The 17,931-nt window shown below is 61.0% G+C and overlaps 1 protein-coding gene across 8 annotated transcripts in view; it reads right to left on the bottom strand.

Moving 5' to 3' along the window:
- Positions 1-1,362: 1,362 nt before the first annotated feature.
- LOC133358297 (leucine-rich repeat flightless-interacting protein 2-like) overlaps positions 1,363-17,931 on the bottom strand; it is a 40,636-nt gene continuing 24,067 nt past the window's right edge. For 6 of the 8 annotated variants that reach the window (XM_061576545.1, XM_061576546.1, XM_061576548.1 and 3 more), the window contains 9 exons: positions 17,070-17,240; positions 13,055-13,147; positions 12,101-12,193; positions 10,807-10,902; positions 10,229-10,358; positions 7,752-7,801; positions 7,247-7,412; positions 6,488-6,567; positions 1,363-5,959 (listed from right to left, as the gene is read on the bottom strand). In XM_061576545.1, the coding sequence (XP_061432529.1) occupies positions 5,744-5,959; positions 6,488-6,567; positions 7,247-7,412; positions 7,752-7,801; positions 10,229-10,358; positions 10,807-10,902; positions 12,101-12,193; positions 13,055-13,147; positions 17,070-17,240 (1,095 nt within the window). In that variant the 3' untranslated portion in view covers positions 1,363-5,743. The remainder of the gene's footprint in view (positions 5,960-6,487; positions 6,568-7,246; positions 7,413-7,751; positions 7,802-10,228; positions 10,359-10,806; positions 10,903-12,100; positions 12,194-13,054; positions 13,148-17,069; positions 17,241-17,931) is intronic. The other 2 variants (XM_061576543.1, XM_061576544.1) reach the window with 2 other exon arrangements.

The following is a 17,931-nucleotide window of genomic DNA, read 5'->3' as shown; positions in this document are numbered from 1 at the left end:
CTCACACAATCGCCCGCCACCACTCACCACGCTCACACACGCGGCACACTTTCCTCCACGCGTCCTACGGAATGTGACTTTATTGCAAATCGTGGGAGGAGTTGACCCGGGAGTGAGTCGTGTGGTGGTGAGTTGCGGTGGACAACGAGCTCGCGTGGGGCCGGCTCCCTGAGCCACACCCAGACACCGAGGGGCATCGGCTCCGGCTGGCAGTCGGGTGGCATTGTAACCAAACCCTCAATTTCATTTACAGGGACTCCTCTACTTACGAACGAGCTAAGTTCCAGAGGTCTGTTCGTAAGTCGATTTGTTCGTAAGTACAACATTACTGCTGTCGATTCCAAACACGTTGCACGGCGTGTACACTAAACACACGGGGAATGGCTTTAAGAGTTATATAACCTCCTGTAGATGTCACTGGTTCTTCATGTTCTGCAGATGCCACCGCCGCCATCTATTTCACAGCGGTTGAACCGACTCTGGGTTCGAACAGGTAGCTTACGGACAAATCGACTTACGAACAGACCTATGGAACATCACTCCGAACAGGATCGCCGGACAGGCAAAAAGGTCCCATTTGGTAGCTGCTCACCCCGAGCTATAAATGCTCTGACACGGGCATCGTCTTTGTGCTGTTCGCCTTGTGGCGTTCCCTGGTCTGACACTGGTGAGACGAGGCCCTAAAGAAGGCTGCAGCTCTGGCGAAGGCCAATCAGTTTCAGAGACAATGCCATCGATTATCAGAGCATGTTTTTGTTAATTTTATACCTACGTGACTTTACTGAAAGAACCAGAGTACAGAGCATGTTTGTTTGCATGCTCACCACAAGTACGTGCGGTTAATGCAGCACTGGATTCCGTGCAAAAGGTTTCTATTTGGTGTTGGAACATCTTAACACCTTCTGTTTTTTTGCCAGAAAGGGTAAAACGAATTCGTATTTTTTCCTACGGAAAGGTTTGTTCGTACCTCTGAAAGTTCGCGAGTCGAATGTTCGTAAGTAGATTAGTCCCTGTGCAATGAACAACAAAAAACCCCAACGAGATTCGTCAACAACATAAAATTGGCGACGTTTCGGGCAATGGCCCTTCTTCATAGGACGTAAAACGTGAGGGCCATTTCAGTTGACAACTCCACACGAATTCGCCAACACCGTGTGCGGGCCGCAAGAGGAAAGCGTCCTCTGTAGAGATGGCGGGCGACGTGTCGGGCGATGGACCTTGTCTGCCAGGAAGAGGCATTGCCCGGGATGTCGTCACTCGCACAGAGTTCTCCTGTTGGTGCCGCGCTATTGAAGCACGTACTGTATTCAGTTTTGTTTTTGTGTTTTATTATGCACCAAACGAAATAAACGCTGCGGGCTGTCACGATTCAGCTTTTATTGGCCATGTAAAGAACCTGGTACCGCCACACAACACGACGTGTCCGCTTCTGGCCGTTGCTCGCGGACAAATCCGAGTCTCGCGTTTGAGATCAGCGGCGGCGGCCAGAGACGTCTGCAGGTGAATGGGGGTCACCCCGCACGCACTACCGCACGCACGAGGGGGCGCGCACAGACACACCTGCGAGATGGTGAACACACACACTCCTCACACACTCCTCACACACAGGCGTGTACGTGAATGCAGGTCGCCCCGCAGCGACGCAGCGTCACGCAAGCGCACACGTGTGCAGAGGCGGTGGTGAGATGCAACACACCTGTACCCAGGTGAGATACCCACTCACACCTGTGGCCAAGTGGCGATGAGATACAACTCACGTCTATGGCGAAGTAAGCAACCCACCCACACCTGTGGACAGGTAAGCTACCCACCCACACCTGTAGGCAGGTGAGCTACCCACCCACCCGTGTCCCGGCGGTGATGAGACGCAACTCACACCTGTGCCCAGGCGAGAGGTCACAGGCAACAGGTAAACGCAATGAAGACCCAACTCGAGGCGACCTCTGCACGCAACAACGGCGGCGCGCGTGTTGCCGCATGGAGATCGCGTCATCGCCCTTCACCTGCCCGACACGCTGTTAATGAACGCGTTAGGTGGTGTCACTCGAGTGTAGTTGGCACTAAATGCAAAAAACGCGCGTTAATTACGAGACGCCTCTACTGCCCTAAGATAAATATGGCAGGGCGCCCGTGAGCCGGCCCTTGTAATGAATACGGTGACGGAACGTCGGTGCTTCCCCAAACGCCCGGGAATCCTCCCCGAGCATCATGAACACTACCACTACCAACAACCTCGCTCGCTCGCTCGCAACATCCGTTACCGAACGAGGAGCTGGGCCCCGAAGTTACTCGGAAGCATGGGGCTTCGCAACCGCCCCCGTCCTCTTGAAGACTCGGGACAGATCCCGATTCTTGTCACCCTAGCCCAGGGGGTCGTGCAACCTGCGGCTCTTGAATGGACACCCGCTTCCTCGTGGCCAAACGAAATCCGCAACGCCGAAGTGTACAGGAAGACCGCTTGTCCTAATGTCACGCGCGAGAGATGGCGACCCCGACGGCGACCCCGACGGCTCGTTCTCAGGACCGCGCACCAAACCGGGCAAAGAGAAACTCCGGGAGGGCCGAGAGCACGTGGCGCAATGCCGCGGAGGACGAGTTGGCGGCAGCGATCGCCCCCTCTTGGGGCGACGCTCGACACGTGGCCAGGGACAGGAAGAGGTGGAGGGAACGCATTGCGGCCTCCTGCCCCGTACGGGATGAGGAGGATTATCGAACTCCCTCGTGACGTCGTTTAGTGAGGACCGCCGTCTCTCGTGTTCACCGCGTGCGTTGCGGCTCTTGGGAATATTGAACATTTTTCACCAAATTGGTACAAAAAAAAGTCCCTTCTCGTTATTTTCGTTTGCCCCCCCCCGGCCCCCCCCCTACCCTGCCCCGAGTCTCTAACGACCCCCGAACGAACCCTTAACTGAAAAAATTCCCCACAAAATACATAACGGCGAAAAATAAAAACAAAAGTGGCTCTTGCTTGATAAATTAAACGAGATGATTCCATTGTGAATGTAAACCGACGGCCCTGGTAGAGACCACGGGGGGGGGGGGGGGGGTGGAAGAAGGGGGGGGGTACACTGATCGAACCGGAAGGCCGGGGGGGTGGTGTGTAATGTAATTCACTCCCCTCCACCAGAGCTCCACAGGTAATCCACAGCGGCGGCATGCTGCTGCTGCTGCTGCATGCTGCTGCTGCCATTAATCGGAGATGTGCGGGAAAATCGCTCGTCTCAAAATCGTCGCCCGCGACTCCTTCGTCCGCGATCCACCAGCGAGCGAGATAGCGAGCGAGCGGTTGCGAGGATTCGCGAGGCCGTCGGGCGATTTCGATCGCAAACACCCCGGGCGAACCCAAGCCAAACCCGGAGCCGACCCCGGAGCCGGCTCGTTGCCAATCGGCCGAGCGGATGCGACGCCTGCGCGTGCGGGCGCCCGTCTCCAACGGGAAGCAACGAGACGACGTCTGGCCAGCGTGGAAGGGTAGGCCAAATACCCTCCCGCTAGAGGGGAGGGCTCTCTCCTCTCTCCGTCGTTCGAAATCACACGCCGAGGCGTGCGCGGCAGCGGCGCGGCAAGAGGCAACATCGCCCCCCCCCCCCATAATGCTGTGAAAACCTGACAAGGACCCCCTCTTGGAAGAAACAAAACATCAAACATCTTGAGACCTCAGTTGAGGCTTTCCTGGGTAAACTCGCGTTGTTGCGAGCCATCGTAACGACGCTAACAGCCACGGCCCTCTCAGGCCTGTCTTACATCAATGTGTCTATTCGGCCCGGGACGCACTCTCCCGCTGCGATGGGCACCCCTCATCGTGAACAGAACCCAGCGCTGTGTTTGAATCGAGCCGACTGAAGTGTGCGATCGTTGCCGCCGTCATGCGTTAAACAGCGTTGCACAAACACAAATACCCCCCCCCCACCCCCCGTACAGCCCTTAGCAGGCTGTTGGAGCAAGTGCTGTTAGCGAGCACCTATTAAGGGCAGCGCGGCACACGAGGGAGTGCGTGGCCAGCACCACGCCCGGCCGCTTTTGTCTTCCCAGTGCTTATGCTGTACACACCCCGCACCAGGGGAGGGGTCCCAGCACCGGTTCAAATAATCGTCACCAATATTGGCTGTGGGTGCGAACTCGGGTCGCTGGATTTGTAGCGCAGTGCGCCAACCACCACGCCACCACTCCCCACCGACAGCGTCGCACAGACGCGCGCACACCGCTCGCCTTGCCTCGCTGAAATCTGTCGCCGGTGCTGGCCCAAGCGCCAGCTCCCCCCCTCCCCGCTACCACCGCACGAGCCCCCGGCACAAGCCCCCCCATCCCGCATCCTCCACCCCCCAACACAAGCGATTATAATTTAAAGAGCAAAGTAGCGGTAGCTCCACACGCAACTTGTACGTGTGTTGAACTTCTTTCGCAGCGTGCGTAGCCAACCGCGCTAATCGGAGGTGCGGGGGGGCGGGACAACAAAAATGTGTCTTTGACGGAGAGTCCGATGCTTTTCACAGCCCTATAGGCCTATAGGGGGGTCAGGAGCGAGTGCCCAATAACTGGGACCTCCCAACTCCAGCCCAGGTTGATTCCCAATGCCACTGCTCATTATGTCGAGTCCTCACCCCCACCCCCCCCCCCCTTTTCCACTGCCCAACCGAAGGCGGGAGCCGCGGCAGAGCCAGGGCCGTGCCCAAGCCAGCGCGGCGTAGCTCAGGAGACTCCGCGTTGTTTTTCCACTGCACAAGCCGATCCGAGCCGAGCCGCTGGCGTTGCAACGCAGCGAACGAACCGCGGTGCCGGCCCTGGGCCTGCTTGGCCCCAGACTCGGGCGTCTCGCGAGGACAGCGGCTTTGCCTGTGGCTCGGCACGGCAACCAGCCGGGGGAAATCCACCCGTGCCGTGATGGTATCACATCCAAACTGGCTCGGATGTGACCGTGAAAAATGGAATATTAGGCCACGTCCACCGGTGGCTTCACGCTCCGAGTGACCGAGTTGCTCATTCTGGCGCCTCTGGGACCCCTGCCCAGCTCCATCCCAAGTGCCACTGCTGCTGCTGCTGCTCGTGGTGGTGGCAGTGGTAGTGGTTGTGGTGGTGGTGGTGGTCATCCCAGACGCGACAAGGCGGCCCCCGCTGGCCGAGCGACGACTCCCAATCCTCTAGACCACCGTGCTTCAACGTGGTTCACCGTGGCACCACGGTGCTACGCCGCCGCCACCTACTGCTGCTCACCCACCGCACAGAACCCCGCATCCTGCGGCCTGCACGGCGCCATCCTCCTGAGCGCCCCGCCAAGGCTGCTGCCAGCCAGCCTTGGGGCCTCCCTCCACTTCATCTCCACTGCTGGATGAGTGGAAGCAACCCACAGGCCTCAGCAGGCCTAGTCCACCCCCCCTCACCGCCGCCCCCCCCCCGCCCCAGCTCCCCAGCGCTGCTGGATGAGGTCACCCCCTAAGGGTTTTGGGTCCCCACACTCCCTCCACACGCTTGGATTTTTTTTTTTGCTGCTCTAAGTGGAAGTCACACCCACCCAACCACCCCTCCAGCCACCCCCCCCTTAACCCCCTGCCACTGCTGGACGAGTGGTCTCTCAGACCCCCACGCGCACATTCCCGGTGGCCCCCCTTCTCCCGCTACTCCCCCATCCACCGAGGGGGAGTAGGGGGACGAGCCGTTTCTCAGACCCCCCCCACCCCACCGACGCACCGGCCCCTCCCCCCCGTGCTCTACCTCCCCCCGCCCCCCCGCCCCCCCCCCGCGCGTGCTACTGCTGGCTGAGCAGAGCGGAGCGGTTGGCCTTCATCTTGTCGAGGCGCCGCACGAGGTGCCCGTTGGTGAGCTGCAGCTCGTCCAGGCGGTCCAGGGCGGCCCGCAGCTCCCGCTGCAGGCGGCGCCGCTCCGCCTTCAGCTCGTCCTCGGTGCGCTCCCAGCCCTCGGCGGCCCCCCGCAGACGCAACGCCTGCGCCTCCAGACGCAGCACCTGCACTCGCGGGGGGCGGGGGGGGTGGGGAGGGGAGGGAATGGTGAGAGTGGTAATGGTGGCAGAGGTGGCGGTGTGGGTGGCGGTCGTGGTTGGGGCGGTGGTGGCAGTGCCGCATGCGGGGATGGTGATGATGATGGTGGTGGTGGTGATGAAGGTGGTGATGGTGACGATGGCAGCGGTAGTGGTGGTGTTGGTGGCGAGGGTGGTGTTAGCAGTTGCGGAGATGGTGATAGCGATGATCGTGGTGGTCGTGGTGGTCGTGGCGGTAGTGGTGTTTGTGGTAGCGCGAGCAATGACAGTGCAATCGAGAGTTAGCAGAGCCAGCAGCGGCAGCTCAGACCAAACGACCACCACCAGCCTTTGCGGCAGCACCACCACTATCAGTAGCACCAGCACCACCACCAGCGTCACCAGCAGCTCCACCAGCAGCAGCAGCAGCGGTAGCAGCGGCAGCAGCAGCACCACCACCAGTGGCAGCAGCAGTAGCAGCAGCAGCGGCGGTGCGATCGCGTGCGCCGCTCTCACGTTCTGCTCGAGCGCCGCCTTCTCCTGCTCCGCCTTGGCCACCTTGAACTTCAACTCGCTCACCTGGCGCTGCGCCTCCCCTGCCGCGACGAACCGACACGCACGTGCGTCACAACACATCGCAAAAGAGTAGCCTGGTGAACAACGACGATAACTATAAAGAGAATTTGTGACGTGCTCAAAGTGCGGCGGTTTAGACAGAAGCAGTCAGTGCCCGGAATCAACGAGTGAAGATCACCACGGAACAGTTCCCGTGGCGGTGATAGTAGTGGTAGTAGCAACAGAAGAGTTGCAAGGAGACGACTGACTGCAACTGCTGCAGCAGCCGCAGCAGCAGCAGCTGCAGGAGCAGCAGCAGCCGCAGCAGCAGCAGCAGCAGCAGCAGCAGCAGCTGCAGCAGCAGCAGCAGCTGCAGCAGCAGCAGCAGCAGCAGCTGCAGCAGCTGCAACAGCTGCAGCTGCAGCAACAGCAGCAGCAGCAGCAGCAACAGCAGCAGCAGCAGCAGCAGCAGCAGCTACAGCAGCAGCAGCTGCAGCAGCAGCAGCAGCTGTAGCAGCAGCAGCTGCAGCAGCAGCAGGATTCCAGTGCCGTCCAATCAGGAAGCCCTCACAGTATGGGGCGGGACTCATCATCCAGCAGTGGAGCTGCTGTACACGAGTGAGAGACGGCCACCCAACTGCAGGAGCTGCACCGTGACCCCGTGACCCGCCCAGCGTCGACCCCGCGACTCGCGACGCGGCCGCCGTGAGCCGCCCTCACTCTGCATCTCGGCGACGTGGGCGGCGGCGCCGTCGCCGGTGACGAAGTCGTCGGGGCCCCCCGCCTCGCCGGCCCCCCCCACGCCGGGGCCCCCCCCCACCTCGCCCCCCCTCACGCCGCCCCCCTTCTGACGCTCCGCTTCCAGCTCGGACTTCAGCCTCCGCACCTACGGGGGACGGGGGGGGTCGAGGGGGGGGGGTGGTGCAGGGGGTCCACAGAGAGTCAGCGCAGGGGGTCGAGGGGGGTCAGTGCAGGGGGTCGAGGGGGGGGTGCAGGGGGTCCACAGGGAGTCAGTGCAGGGGGTCGAGGGGGGGGGTGCAGGGGGTCGAGAGGGGTCAGTGCAGGGGTTTTGAGGGGGGGGGGTGCAGGAGGTCGAGGGGGGTCAGTGCAGGGGATCGAGGGGGGGTGCAGGGGGTCGAGGGGGGTCAGCGCAGGGTTCCGATGAGGGAGGTGCGAGGGGTCAATGAAGGTGCCCGCCGCCAGGGTGGGGGGGGGGGGGGGGTACCTGCTCCTCGAGCCCGTCCCTCTCCTCTGTCAGTTTCGTGAGCCTCACGTCTGCACAGACAGAACCCACGGGGGACAGAGAACAGTCAGAGACACGGCGCCCCCCACTGGTGCAGCCCCTACCCACTCGTGCAGCCCCCCCTCCCCCCCCCACTGGTGCAGCCCCTACCCACTGGTGCAGCCCCCGCCCCCCCACTGGTACAACAGGACACGCCGGTTGAAGTGAGCGTCGCCACATCAGCAGGTCGCCAGTGTGTGGGGGAGGGGGGGTGGTAGGGAAAGTCAACAGCGGTTGTCTTGTGGAAAGATTCGCTCCCGCCATAGGAATGTGGAATTTCCGCCACTGGCTGTGCAGTGATGCGAACAGGAGACGAGTGCCGATGCCTCAATGCTCATCCGACGGGTTCCGCTATGTACGTGTGGTTAGGGTCAGGGCTAGTGTATAGTTGGCTATTGTAGTAAGGGTTAGGACTAAGGTCTGGTTGGCTAGTGTAGTTAGGGTTAGGGCTAAAGGTCTGGTTGGCTAGTGTAGTTAGGGTTAGGACTAAGGTCTTGTTGGCTAGTGTAGTTAGGGTTAGGACTAAGGTCTTGTTGGCTCGTGTAAGGGTTATAGATAGTTTATGGTTGGCTAGTGTATTAAGGGTTAGGGCTAAAGGTCTGGTTGGCTAGTGTAGTTAGGGTTAGGACTAAAGTCTTGTTGGCTAGTGTAGTTAGGGTTAGGACTAAGGTCTTGTTGGCTCGTGTAAGGGTTATAGATAGTTTATGGTCGGCTAGTGTATTAAGGGTTAGGGCTAAAGGTCTGGTTGGCTAGTGTAGTTAGGGTTAGGACTAAGGTCTTGTTGGCTAGTGTAGTTAGGGTTAGGACTAAGGTCTTGTTGGCTCGTGTAAGGGTTATAGATAGTGTCTGGTTGGATAGTGTAGTTCGGGTTAAAGGAAGTGCTCGTGTCTGCTTGGCTGTGCACTGACAGCGAACTCTAACGAGGCTGCGACAGGAATTAGGCCGTCTCCCTCGTGGCAAGAACCTTCAGTTTGAAGTCTGCCAACCACTGGCACACGGACAGCGATTATCAAGACGACACCAGTCGCTGGTCACGGCCACAGACGAATCTAAAACAGCTCAAGTCACCGGTAAATCACGTGACCTTTGTGTGGCCACCCACACTCCGATTCCCTCCACCTCTCCCAGCCCCCTGTGAAAACAGACCCTGCTCTGTGTACGTACGTAGTACGTATGTTGAACTTCTTTCACACCACCGTATGTAGCCAACAGTGCTCGTCGGAGGTGCAGGTGGGTGGGGGAGGACAACAAACTAAACACAAAACTCACTTTAACACGCAGCAGGCTTTCGCCACCAATATTATTCATAATAAAGGTTTTTGGGTCAGATCGCGTTATTTATAAATGTGTCATAACCCTCCACCACCCCCGACATGGCCAATCACTGCACCAGATTGAATTAAATGATGACGTCACCCTGCTGCTGCTCTATTTAAGACCGGGAGCAACAGGAGAGCTTCACCATTCTTGCCCGATGAAGCTGATTGTAATTATCAGCGAAACGTCGTACTACTCAAATTTTAAATGCTGTTGATTATCTCTTCAACACACCGGTGGGCTAAAGAAGTGAATTATTTTGTCAATTTTTTACTGTTTGGCCGTGTCGGGTGGTGGAGGGTTATGACACATTTATAAATAACGCGATCTGACCCAAAAACCTATATTATGAACAAAACTCATTTCTAAATAAATTAGTTTTATAAAGAAATGAGTTTTCTATATAGATTTTAAAAAGATCTTCGGACGTCACAAGCGCCACTAGCGGGGTGGACGTCCGGACGTGCACGGTGTGTGCCGTGGTCGTGCACGGTGTGTGCCGTGGTCGTGCACGGTGTGTGCCGTGGACGTGCACGGTGTGTGCCGGGGTCGTGCACGGTGTGTGCCGTGGTCGTGCACGGTGTGTGCCGTGGTCGTGCACGGTGTGTGCCGTGGACGTGCACGGTGTGTGCCGTGGTCGTGCACGGTGTGTGCCGTGGTCGTGCACGGTGTGTGCCGTGGACGTGCACGGTGTGTGCCGTGGACGTGCACGGTGTGTGCCGTGGTCGTGCACGGTGTGTGCCGTGGTCGTGCACGGTGTGTGCCGTGGACGTGCACGGTGTGTGCCGTGGTCGTGCACGGTGTGTGCCGTGGTCGTGCACGGTGTGTGCCGTGGTCGTGCACGGTGTGTGCCGTGGTCGTGCACGGTGTGTGCCGTGGTCGTGCACGGTGTGTGCCGTGGTCGTGCACGGTGTGTGCCGTGGTCGTGCACGGTGTGTGCCGTGGTCGTGCACGGTGTGTGCCGTGGTCGTGCACGGTGTGTGCCGTGGTCGTGCACGGTGTGTGCCGTGGTCGTGCGGGGTGTGTGCCGTGGTCGTGCACGGTGTGTGCCGTGGTCGTGCACGGTGTGTGCCGTGGTCGTGCACGGTGTGCCGGGGTCGTACCCAGGGGCCCGTCCCCTAGCGCGTCCAGGATCCGCGCCGACGCCCGCGACACCAGCGCAAGCGGCGCCGCCCCCGTCTCCTCCTGCTCCCCGTTACACACGGAGCCCTGCACCACGGCCAGCCCGTGCCTCTACACGCACGCACGCACACACCCAGACACAGATCCCCCGTGTAGCCCTGAACAGACTGTTGGGGCAAGTGCCGTTAGCGATCAGCACCTATGAAGGCTGGCACGGCACACGAGGGGGGTGGGTGGCCAGCACTGGTTCAGAAAATGTTTCACTGGTGATGACCGTGAGCGGGAATCGAACTCGGGTAGCTGGGTTTGTAGCAGAGCGCGCTAACCACCGTACTTACGCTCCCCACACACACTCACCAAAACACATGCGCGCGCACACACAAAAAGACAAAAGATCCCCCGTATAACCTTAACAGATGTTTGGGGCAAGCGCTGTTAGCGAGCAGCACCTATGAAGGCCGGCACGGCAAACGAGGGGGTGGGTGGCCAGCACCACGCCCACACGCGCATTCGGTGTTTCTGCCGGTGGTGGCGGCGGCAGCAGCGGCGGCGACAGTACCTGAATCCCGTGGAGCGGACGGCAAACCTCAGCTCCCGGCTCATCATCTCTCTCCGCTCTGAGGCTATCACAGTAGGCCTTGTGCCTCTCCAGAGCCTGGCAGCAGGCCCGCCACGGAAGCAAGGACAGACAGAAGGACAGATGGACGAAGGGATAGGCAGACGGACAAACGGACGGACAGCCGGACAGATTCAATGGTACAAACGGGCAGACAGATGGCCAGATGGAAAGACCGGTGGGAGAGAGATAACGGAGATAGGGAAAGCGGGAGGGGAGGGGCGGTCACACACGGGCGACGGGAGAGAAGAGTGAGGTCAGTGCACGGAGAACTCCATCCAAGAGACGGGGTGAGAAGAGCAGTCGATCTCCACGTGACCCCAACCTCACATCCCAATCCCGCACCCCAAACCCCCAAGCTAACCCCGCACCCCAACCTCGAACCCCAACCCCGCACCCCAACCCCCCACGCTAACCTCACACCCCAACCTTGTATCCCCATCCCGTACCCCAACCCCGCACCCGAACCCCACGCCCCAACCCTGCACGCTAACCCCGCACCCAAACCCATAATCCCGAATCAACGCCGCACTCTAATGCCAAACCGCAACTCCTAAACTAAAACCCGGCACCCTCTAACCCTCGCCTCCTAACCCTACTTGCTAAACCCTAATAATCTAGCCCTCACCCCCTAACCATAACCCACAACCGTAAACCCTAACGTCTAACCCTCACCCAAACCCTAACTCCAAAACTCTCACCCAAAACCAAACTTTGAACCCAAAACGCTAATCTCTAACTGTGAACCCTAACCTCGAACCGTGAACCCTGACCTCTAACCGTGAACCCTGACCTCTAACTGTGAACCCTAACCTCTAACCGTGAACCCTAACCTCCAACCGTGAACCCTAACCTCCAACCGTGAACCCTAACCTCCAACCGTGAACCCTAACCTCTGACCGTGAACCCTAACCTCTGACCGTGAACCCTGACCTCCAACCGTGAACCCTAACCTCCAACCGTGAACCCTAACCTCCAACCGTGAACCCTAATCTCCAACCGTGAACCCTAACCTCTAACCGTGAACCCTGACCTCTAACCTCTAACTGTGAACCCTAACCTCCAACCGTGAACCCTAACCTCCAACCGTGAACCCTAATCTCCAACCGTGAACCCTAACCTCTAACCGTGAACCCTGACCTCTAACCTCTAACTGTGAACCCTGACCTCCAACCGTGAACCCTGACCTCCAACCGTAAACCCTGACCTCTAACTGACCCCGGCCGTGTCGCCATACCGCTATCTTCTTGTCCTTCCAGCCCACGGTCTCCTGCAGATCCAACACCTCCTGGCCGAGCTCGCACTCGTGGACGTGGAGACGCGCGTTCTCCTGATGGGCGAGCGAGTGGTTCAATGATCGAGCGAGTGGTTTATTGATCGAGCGAGTGGTTTAATGATCGAGCGAGCGGTTTAATGATCGAGCGAGCGGTTTATTGATCGAGCGAGTGGTTTATTGATCGAGCGAGCGGTTTATTGATCGAGTGAGCGGTTTATTGATCGAGTGAGCGGTTTATTGATCGAGCGAGCGGTTTATTGATCGAGCGAGCGGTTTATTGATCGAGCGAGTGGTTTATTGATCGAGCGAGCGGTTTATTGATCGAGTGAGCGGTTTATTGATCGAGCGAGTGGTTTATTGGTCGAGGGAGTGGTTTATTGGTCGAGCGATTGGTTTATTGATCGAGCAAGCGATTGATGGAGCAAACAATAAATTGAGTGAGCGATTGAACGAGCGAGCAAGCGAGTGGGCGAGCGAGCGGAGGATTGGCGTCGACAACATGAGCGAGGTTCATATGGCATGGCGGCGCAGTGGCCACGGGCGGCGATGGACAGGGGTCCGAAGGGAACGGAGGGAACGGAGGGGAAACGACGAAGGGGACAACAGAGAGCGGAGGGCAGTTGGAGACGTGGGCAGCGGAGTGGACACAGCAACGAAGGGGGAGCGGAGAAACGACAAGAGGCGGGGGAGGGGAGGGGAAGGACAAGGAGAGAGAAGGTTAGACGAAGAGCGCCGGCCAATGAGGAGGCGAAGGGGGTCCGGGGAAAGGAGCGCTCAGGGCCGACACCGCCGAGGGGATGTAGAGTCGCGTGGGGAACCCAGGGGCGGTGTGGGCAACGCGCGCGGGGCCTGCTGCAGGGGCTGATGGCAGCGGCAGCAGCAGCAGGTGAGGGGTGCCAGGTGAGGGCTGCTCACCTCCATGAGCTGTTCCCTCTGAGCCAGTGCGGCCTGGAGCTGCGTAGACTTGTGCTCCAGGATAGAACAGGCCTGCCTGTGGCGCTCCACCTCCTGAAATGGTGCACACCGCACATACACACACACCACACACACACACCACACACACACCACGCACCACGCACACATACACACCACACACACCCCATACACACACACACCACGCACACATACATACACACCACACACACACCACGCACCACGCACACCACACACACCACACACACCCCATACACACACACACCACGCACACATACACACACACCACACACACACCACGCACCACGCACACATACACACCACACACACCCCATACACACACACACCACGCACACATACACACACACCACACACCACGCACACATACACACCACACACACCACACACACCACACACACCACACACCCCACACACACCACACACCCCACACACACCACACACACCACACACACCACACACACCACACACACCACACACACCACACACCCCACACACACCACACACACCACACACACCCCACACACACCACACACACATACACACCACACACACCCCATACACACACACACCACACACACCACACACACCACACACACCACACACACCACACACACCACACACACCACACACACCACACACACCACACACACCACACACACCACACACCCCACACACACCACACACACCACACACCCCACACACACCACACACACCACACACACCCCACACACACCACACACACATACACACCACACACACCCCATACACACACACACCACACACACCACACACACCACACACACCACACACACCACACACCCCACACACACACACACCACACACACCCCACACACACACCACACACACCACACACACCACACACACCACACACACCACACACACCACACACCCCACACACACCACACACACCACACACACCACACACACCACACACACCACACACCCCACACACACCACACACACCACACACCCCACACACACCACACACACCACACACACCCACACACACCACACACACATACACACCACACACACCCATACACACACACACCACACACACCACACACACCACACACACCACACACACCCCACACACATACACACACCCCACACACACTACATGAGCGCAACGTTCACGGGAACAGCTGGGCACTGTAGCAGCGGCAGAACGGCGACAACGAGACGGCTTCCCGCGCCGCTCGCTTGACGCGCTCCTGGAGCGGACAGCTGAGTGGTGGTGTCATCAATTCGGGGTAGGGGCAATGGGAGACCGGGTGGGTGACGGGAGGGAGAGGGGAGGGAGAGGGGAGGGAGAGGGGAGGGCGAGGGGAGGGAGAGGGGAGGGAGAGGGGAGGGAGAGGGGAGGGAGAGGGGAGGGAGAGGGGTGGGAGAGGGGAGGGAGAGGGGTGGGAGAGGGGAGGGAGAGGGGGTGGGAGAGGGGAGGGCGAGGGGAGGGAGACGGGAGGGAGAGGGGAGGGAGAGGGGAGGGAGAGGGGAGGGAGAGGGAGGGAGAGGGGAGGGGCGAGGGGATGGGAGAGGGGTGGGAGAGGGGAGGGAGAGGGAGGGAGAGGGGAGGGAGAGGGGAGGGAGACGGGGAGGAGGGGCGAGGGGAGGGAGGGGAGGGAAGGGGAGGGAAGGGGAGGGAGAGGGGAGGGAGAGGGAGGGAGAGGGTAGGGAGAGGGGAGGGAGAGGGAGGGAGAGGGGGGGAGAGGGGAGGGAGATGGGAGGGAGAGGGGAGGGAGAGGGGAGGGAGAGGGGAGGGAGCGGGGAGGGAGAGGGGAGGGAGAGGGGAGGAGAGGGAGGGAGAGGGGAGGAGAGGGGAGGGAGACGGAGGGAGAGGGGAGGGAGAGGGGAGGGAGAGGGGAGGGAGGAGGGGAGGGCGAGGGGAGGGAGAGGGGAGGGAGAGGGGAGGGAGAGGGGAGGGAGAGGGGAGGGAGAGGGGAGGGAGAGGGGAGGGAGAGGGGAGGGGAGAGGGGAGGTAGAGGGGAGGGAGAGGGGAGGGAGAGGGGAGGGAGAGGGAGGGAGAGGGAGGGAGACGGGGAGGGAGAGGGGAGGGAGAGGGGAGGGAGAGTGGGCGGGGAGGGGTGGGGAGGGGAGGGGAGGGTGAGGGGAGGGGAGGGGAGGGGAGGGGGTGGGGAGGGAGGGGCGTTAGGGGGGGGGAGGGGGGGGAGGTGAGGGGGGGAGTAGGGAAGGGAGGCGGGGGAGTGGAGGGAGGGAAGGGGAGGGGGGAGGGGAGGGAAAGGGAAAGGGAGGGGAGGGGAGGGGAGGGGAGTGGCGTGGAGGGGAGGGGAGTGAAGGGGCGGGGATGGGAGGGGAGGGGAAGGGGAGTGGAGGTGGCGGGGAGGGAAGTTAATTGGGAGGGGAGGGAGGGGAGGGGAGGGCAGGGAGGGCGGGGAGGGAAGGAAGGGGAGGGGAGGGGATGGGAGGGGAGGGGATGGTTGACGGGGAGGGCGGAGGGACGGGAGGGGAGGGGAGGGAGGGGGAGGGGAGGGGAGGGGCGGGGAAGGGAGTGGTGGGGAGGGGAGGGAGGGACAGGGGAGGGGAGGGGCGGGGAGGGGAGGGGAGGAGAGGGGTGGGAGAGGGGAGGGAGAGGGGAGGGCGAGGGGAGGAGAGGGGAGGAGAGGGGAGGGCGATGGGGAGGGCGAGGGGTGGGAGAGGGTTGGGACGAGGTTTTTTTAGGGAGAGGGGAGGAGAGGGAGGAGAGGAGAAGGGAGAGGGCGAGGGGAGGGTCGGAGGTGGGAGGGCGAGGGGTGGGAGAGGGGTGCGGAGAGGGAGGGCCGGCGATGGGAGGGCGAGGGGTGGAGAGGGGTGGAGAGGGGAAGGAGAGAGGGGAGGGCGAGGGGAGGAGAGGGTGAGGGCGAGGGGTGGAGAGGGGAGGGAGAGAGGGGAGGGCTGAGGGAGGGAGAGGGGGAGGGAGAGGGGAGGAGAGGGAGGGAGAGGGGAGGGAGAGGGGAGGGCGAGGGGGGGGAGAGGGTGAGGGCGAGGGGTGGGAGAGGGGAGGGAGAGGGGGGGCGAGGGGTGGGAGAGGGGAGGGAGAGGGGAGGGACGAGGGTAGGGAGAGGGGAGGGCGAGGGAGGGCGAGGGGTGGGAGAGGGGTGGGAGAGGGAGGGGGAGGGGGAGGGGAGGGAGGGGTGGGATAGGGTGGAGAGGGGAGGAAGAGGGGAGGGCGGCGGGGAGGGAGAGGAGAGGGCGAGGGGGGTGGGAGAGGGAGGGAGAGGGGAGGGCGAGGGGGGGTGGGAGAGGGCGAGGGCGAGGGGGTGGGAGAGGGGAGGGAGAGGGGAGGGCGAGGGGTGGGAGAGGGGAGGGGAGAGGGGAGGGAGAGGGGAGGTAGAGGAGGGAGGGAAGAGGGGCGGGAGAAGGGGGAGGGCCGAGGGGAGGGAGAGGGGAGGGAGAGGGGAGGGAGAGGGGAGGGAAGAGGGTCGGGACGAGGGCGGGTAGAGGGCGAGGGGAGGGAGAGGGGAGGGGCTGCGAGGGGAGGGGGAGAGGGGAGGGCGAGGGTGAGGGCGAGGGGGTGGGAGAGGGGAGGGAGAGGGGCAGGCGAGAGGGGAGGGAGAGGGGAGTTGGGAGAGGGGAGGGATGAGAGGGGAGGGAGAGGGGAGGGAGAGAGGGGAGGAGAGGGAGGGGCGCTCGAGAGGTGAGAGGGAGGGAGAGGGAGGGAGAGGTGAGGGCGAGTTGGTGGAGAGGGGAGGGAGAGGGAAGGAGATGGGTAGGGAGGGGGAGGGAGAGGGGAGGGAGAGGGTAGGGAGAGGGGAGGGCGAGGGGAGGGAGAGGGGAGGGGCGAGAGGGGAGGGGGAGAGGGGAGGGAGAGGGGAGGGAGAGGGGAGGGAGAGGGGAGGGCGAGGGGAGGGAGAGGGGAGGGAGAGGGGAGGGCGAGGGGAGGGAGAGGGGAGGGAGAGGGGAGGGGCGAGAGGGGAGGGGCGAGGGGAGGGGCGAGGGGAGGGGGTGCCCCCCTCACCAGTCCGCGCTGCTCGCAGCGCCGCTGCTCCTGGGCGAGTGACTCCTCGGCCCCTTCCAGGGCGTCGCGCAGCGCCTCCACCTCGTAGGCCAGCGCCGCCTTCTCGTTGTCCAGCTGCGCGGCGCGCACCATCGCACGCCGGTAGCGCTCCTCCGCCTCCCCCAGCGAGTCCTGCACGTTGCAGATCAAACAATCGCCATCATCACCGTCGTCACCGTCGTCATCGTCATAGCCGAGTGTATTGGCGCTTTTGTTCGCACAGCGCCGCAAGGCGATCGCCACGCAGGAGGGCGCCCGCTCCGTCGCGTGGCTGCTCATGTTGGTGCAGAGCAGCAGCTGTAATGTCACATCGACGTGGCGCGCGAGCCAGATGATTGCGCGAGGAATAGCGGAATGGTGAATCACTACTGCTGTGATGATGCCTCCTCCTTCGAATAGATCTCTGTGTGAGTCTATGGGTCTCAGTATGAATCTATAGATCTCTGTGTGAATCTATGGGTCTCTGTACGAGTCTATGGGTCTCTATTGAGCCTATGGGTCTCTGTGTGAGTCTATCAGTCTCAGTGTGAATCTATAGATCTATGTATGAGTCTATGGGTCTCAGTATGAATCTATAGATTTCTGTGTGAGTCTATGGGTCTCCGTGTGAGTATATGGGTCTCCGTGTGAGTCTATGGGTTTCTGTGTCAGTCTGTGGGTCTTTCTGTGAGTCTATGGGTCTCAGTGTGAATCTATAGATCTATGTATGAGTCTATGGGTCTCAGTATGAATCTATAGATTTCTGTGTGAGTCTATGGGTCTCCGTGTGAGTATATGGGTCTCCGTGTGAGTCTATGGGTTTCTGTGTCAGTCTGTGGGTCTT

The sequence above is a fragment of the Lethenteron reissneri genome, chromosome 61 (genome assembly GCF_015708825.2).
Source record: "Lethenteron reissneri isolate LAM-NWPU_2019-01 chromosome 61, ASM1570882v1, whole genome shotgun sequence".
NCBI lineage: Eukaryota > Metazoa > Chordata > Hyperoartia > Petromyzontiformes > Petromyzontidae > Lethenteron > Lethenteron reissneri.
Note: the sequence above shows the minus strand (reverse complement) of the source record. Positions and strands in the feature narration are given on the sequence as shown.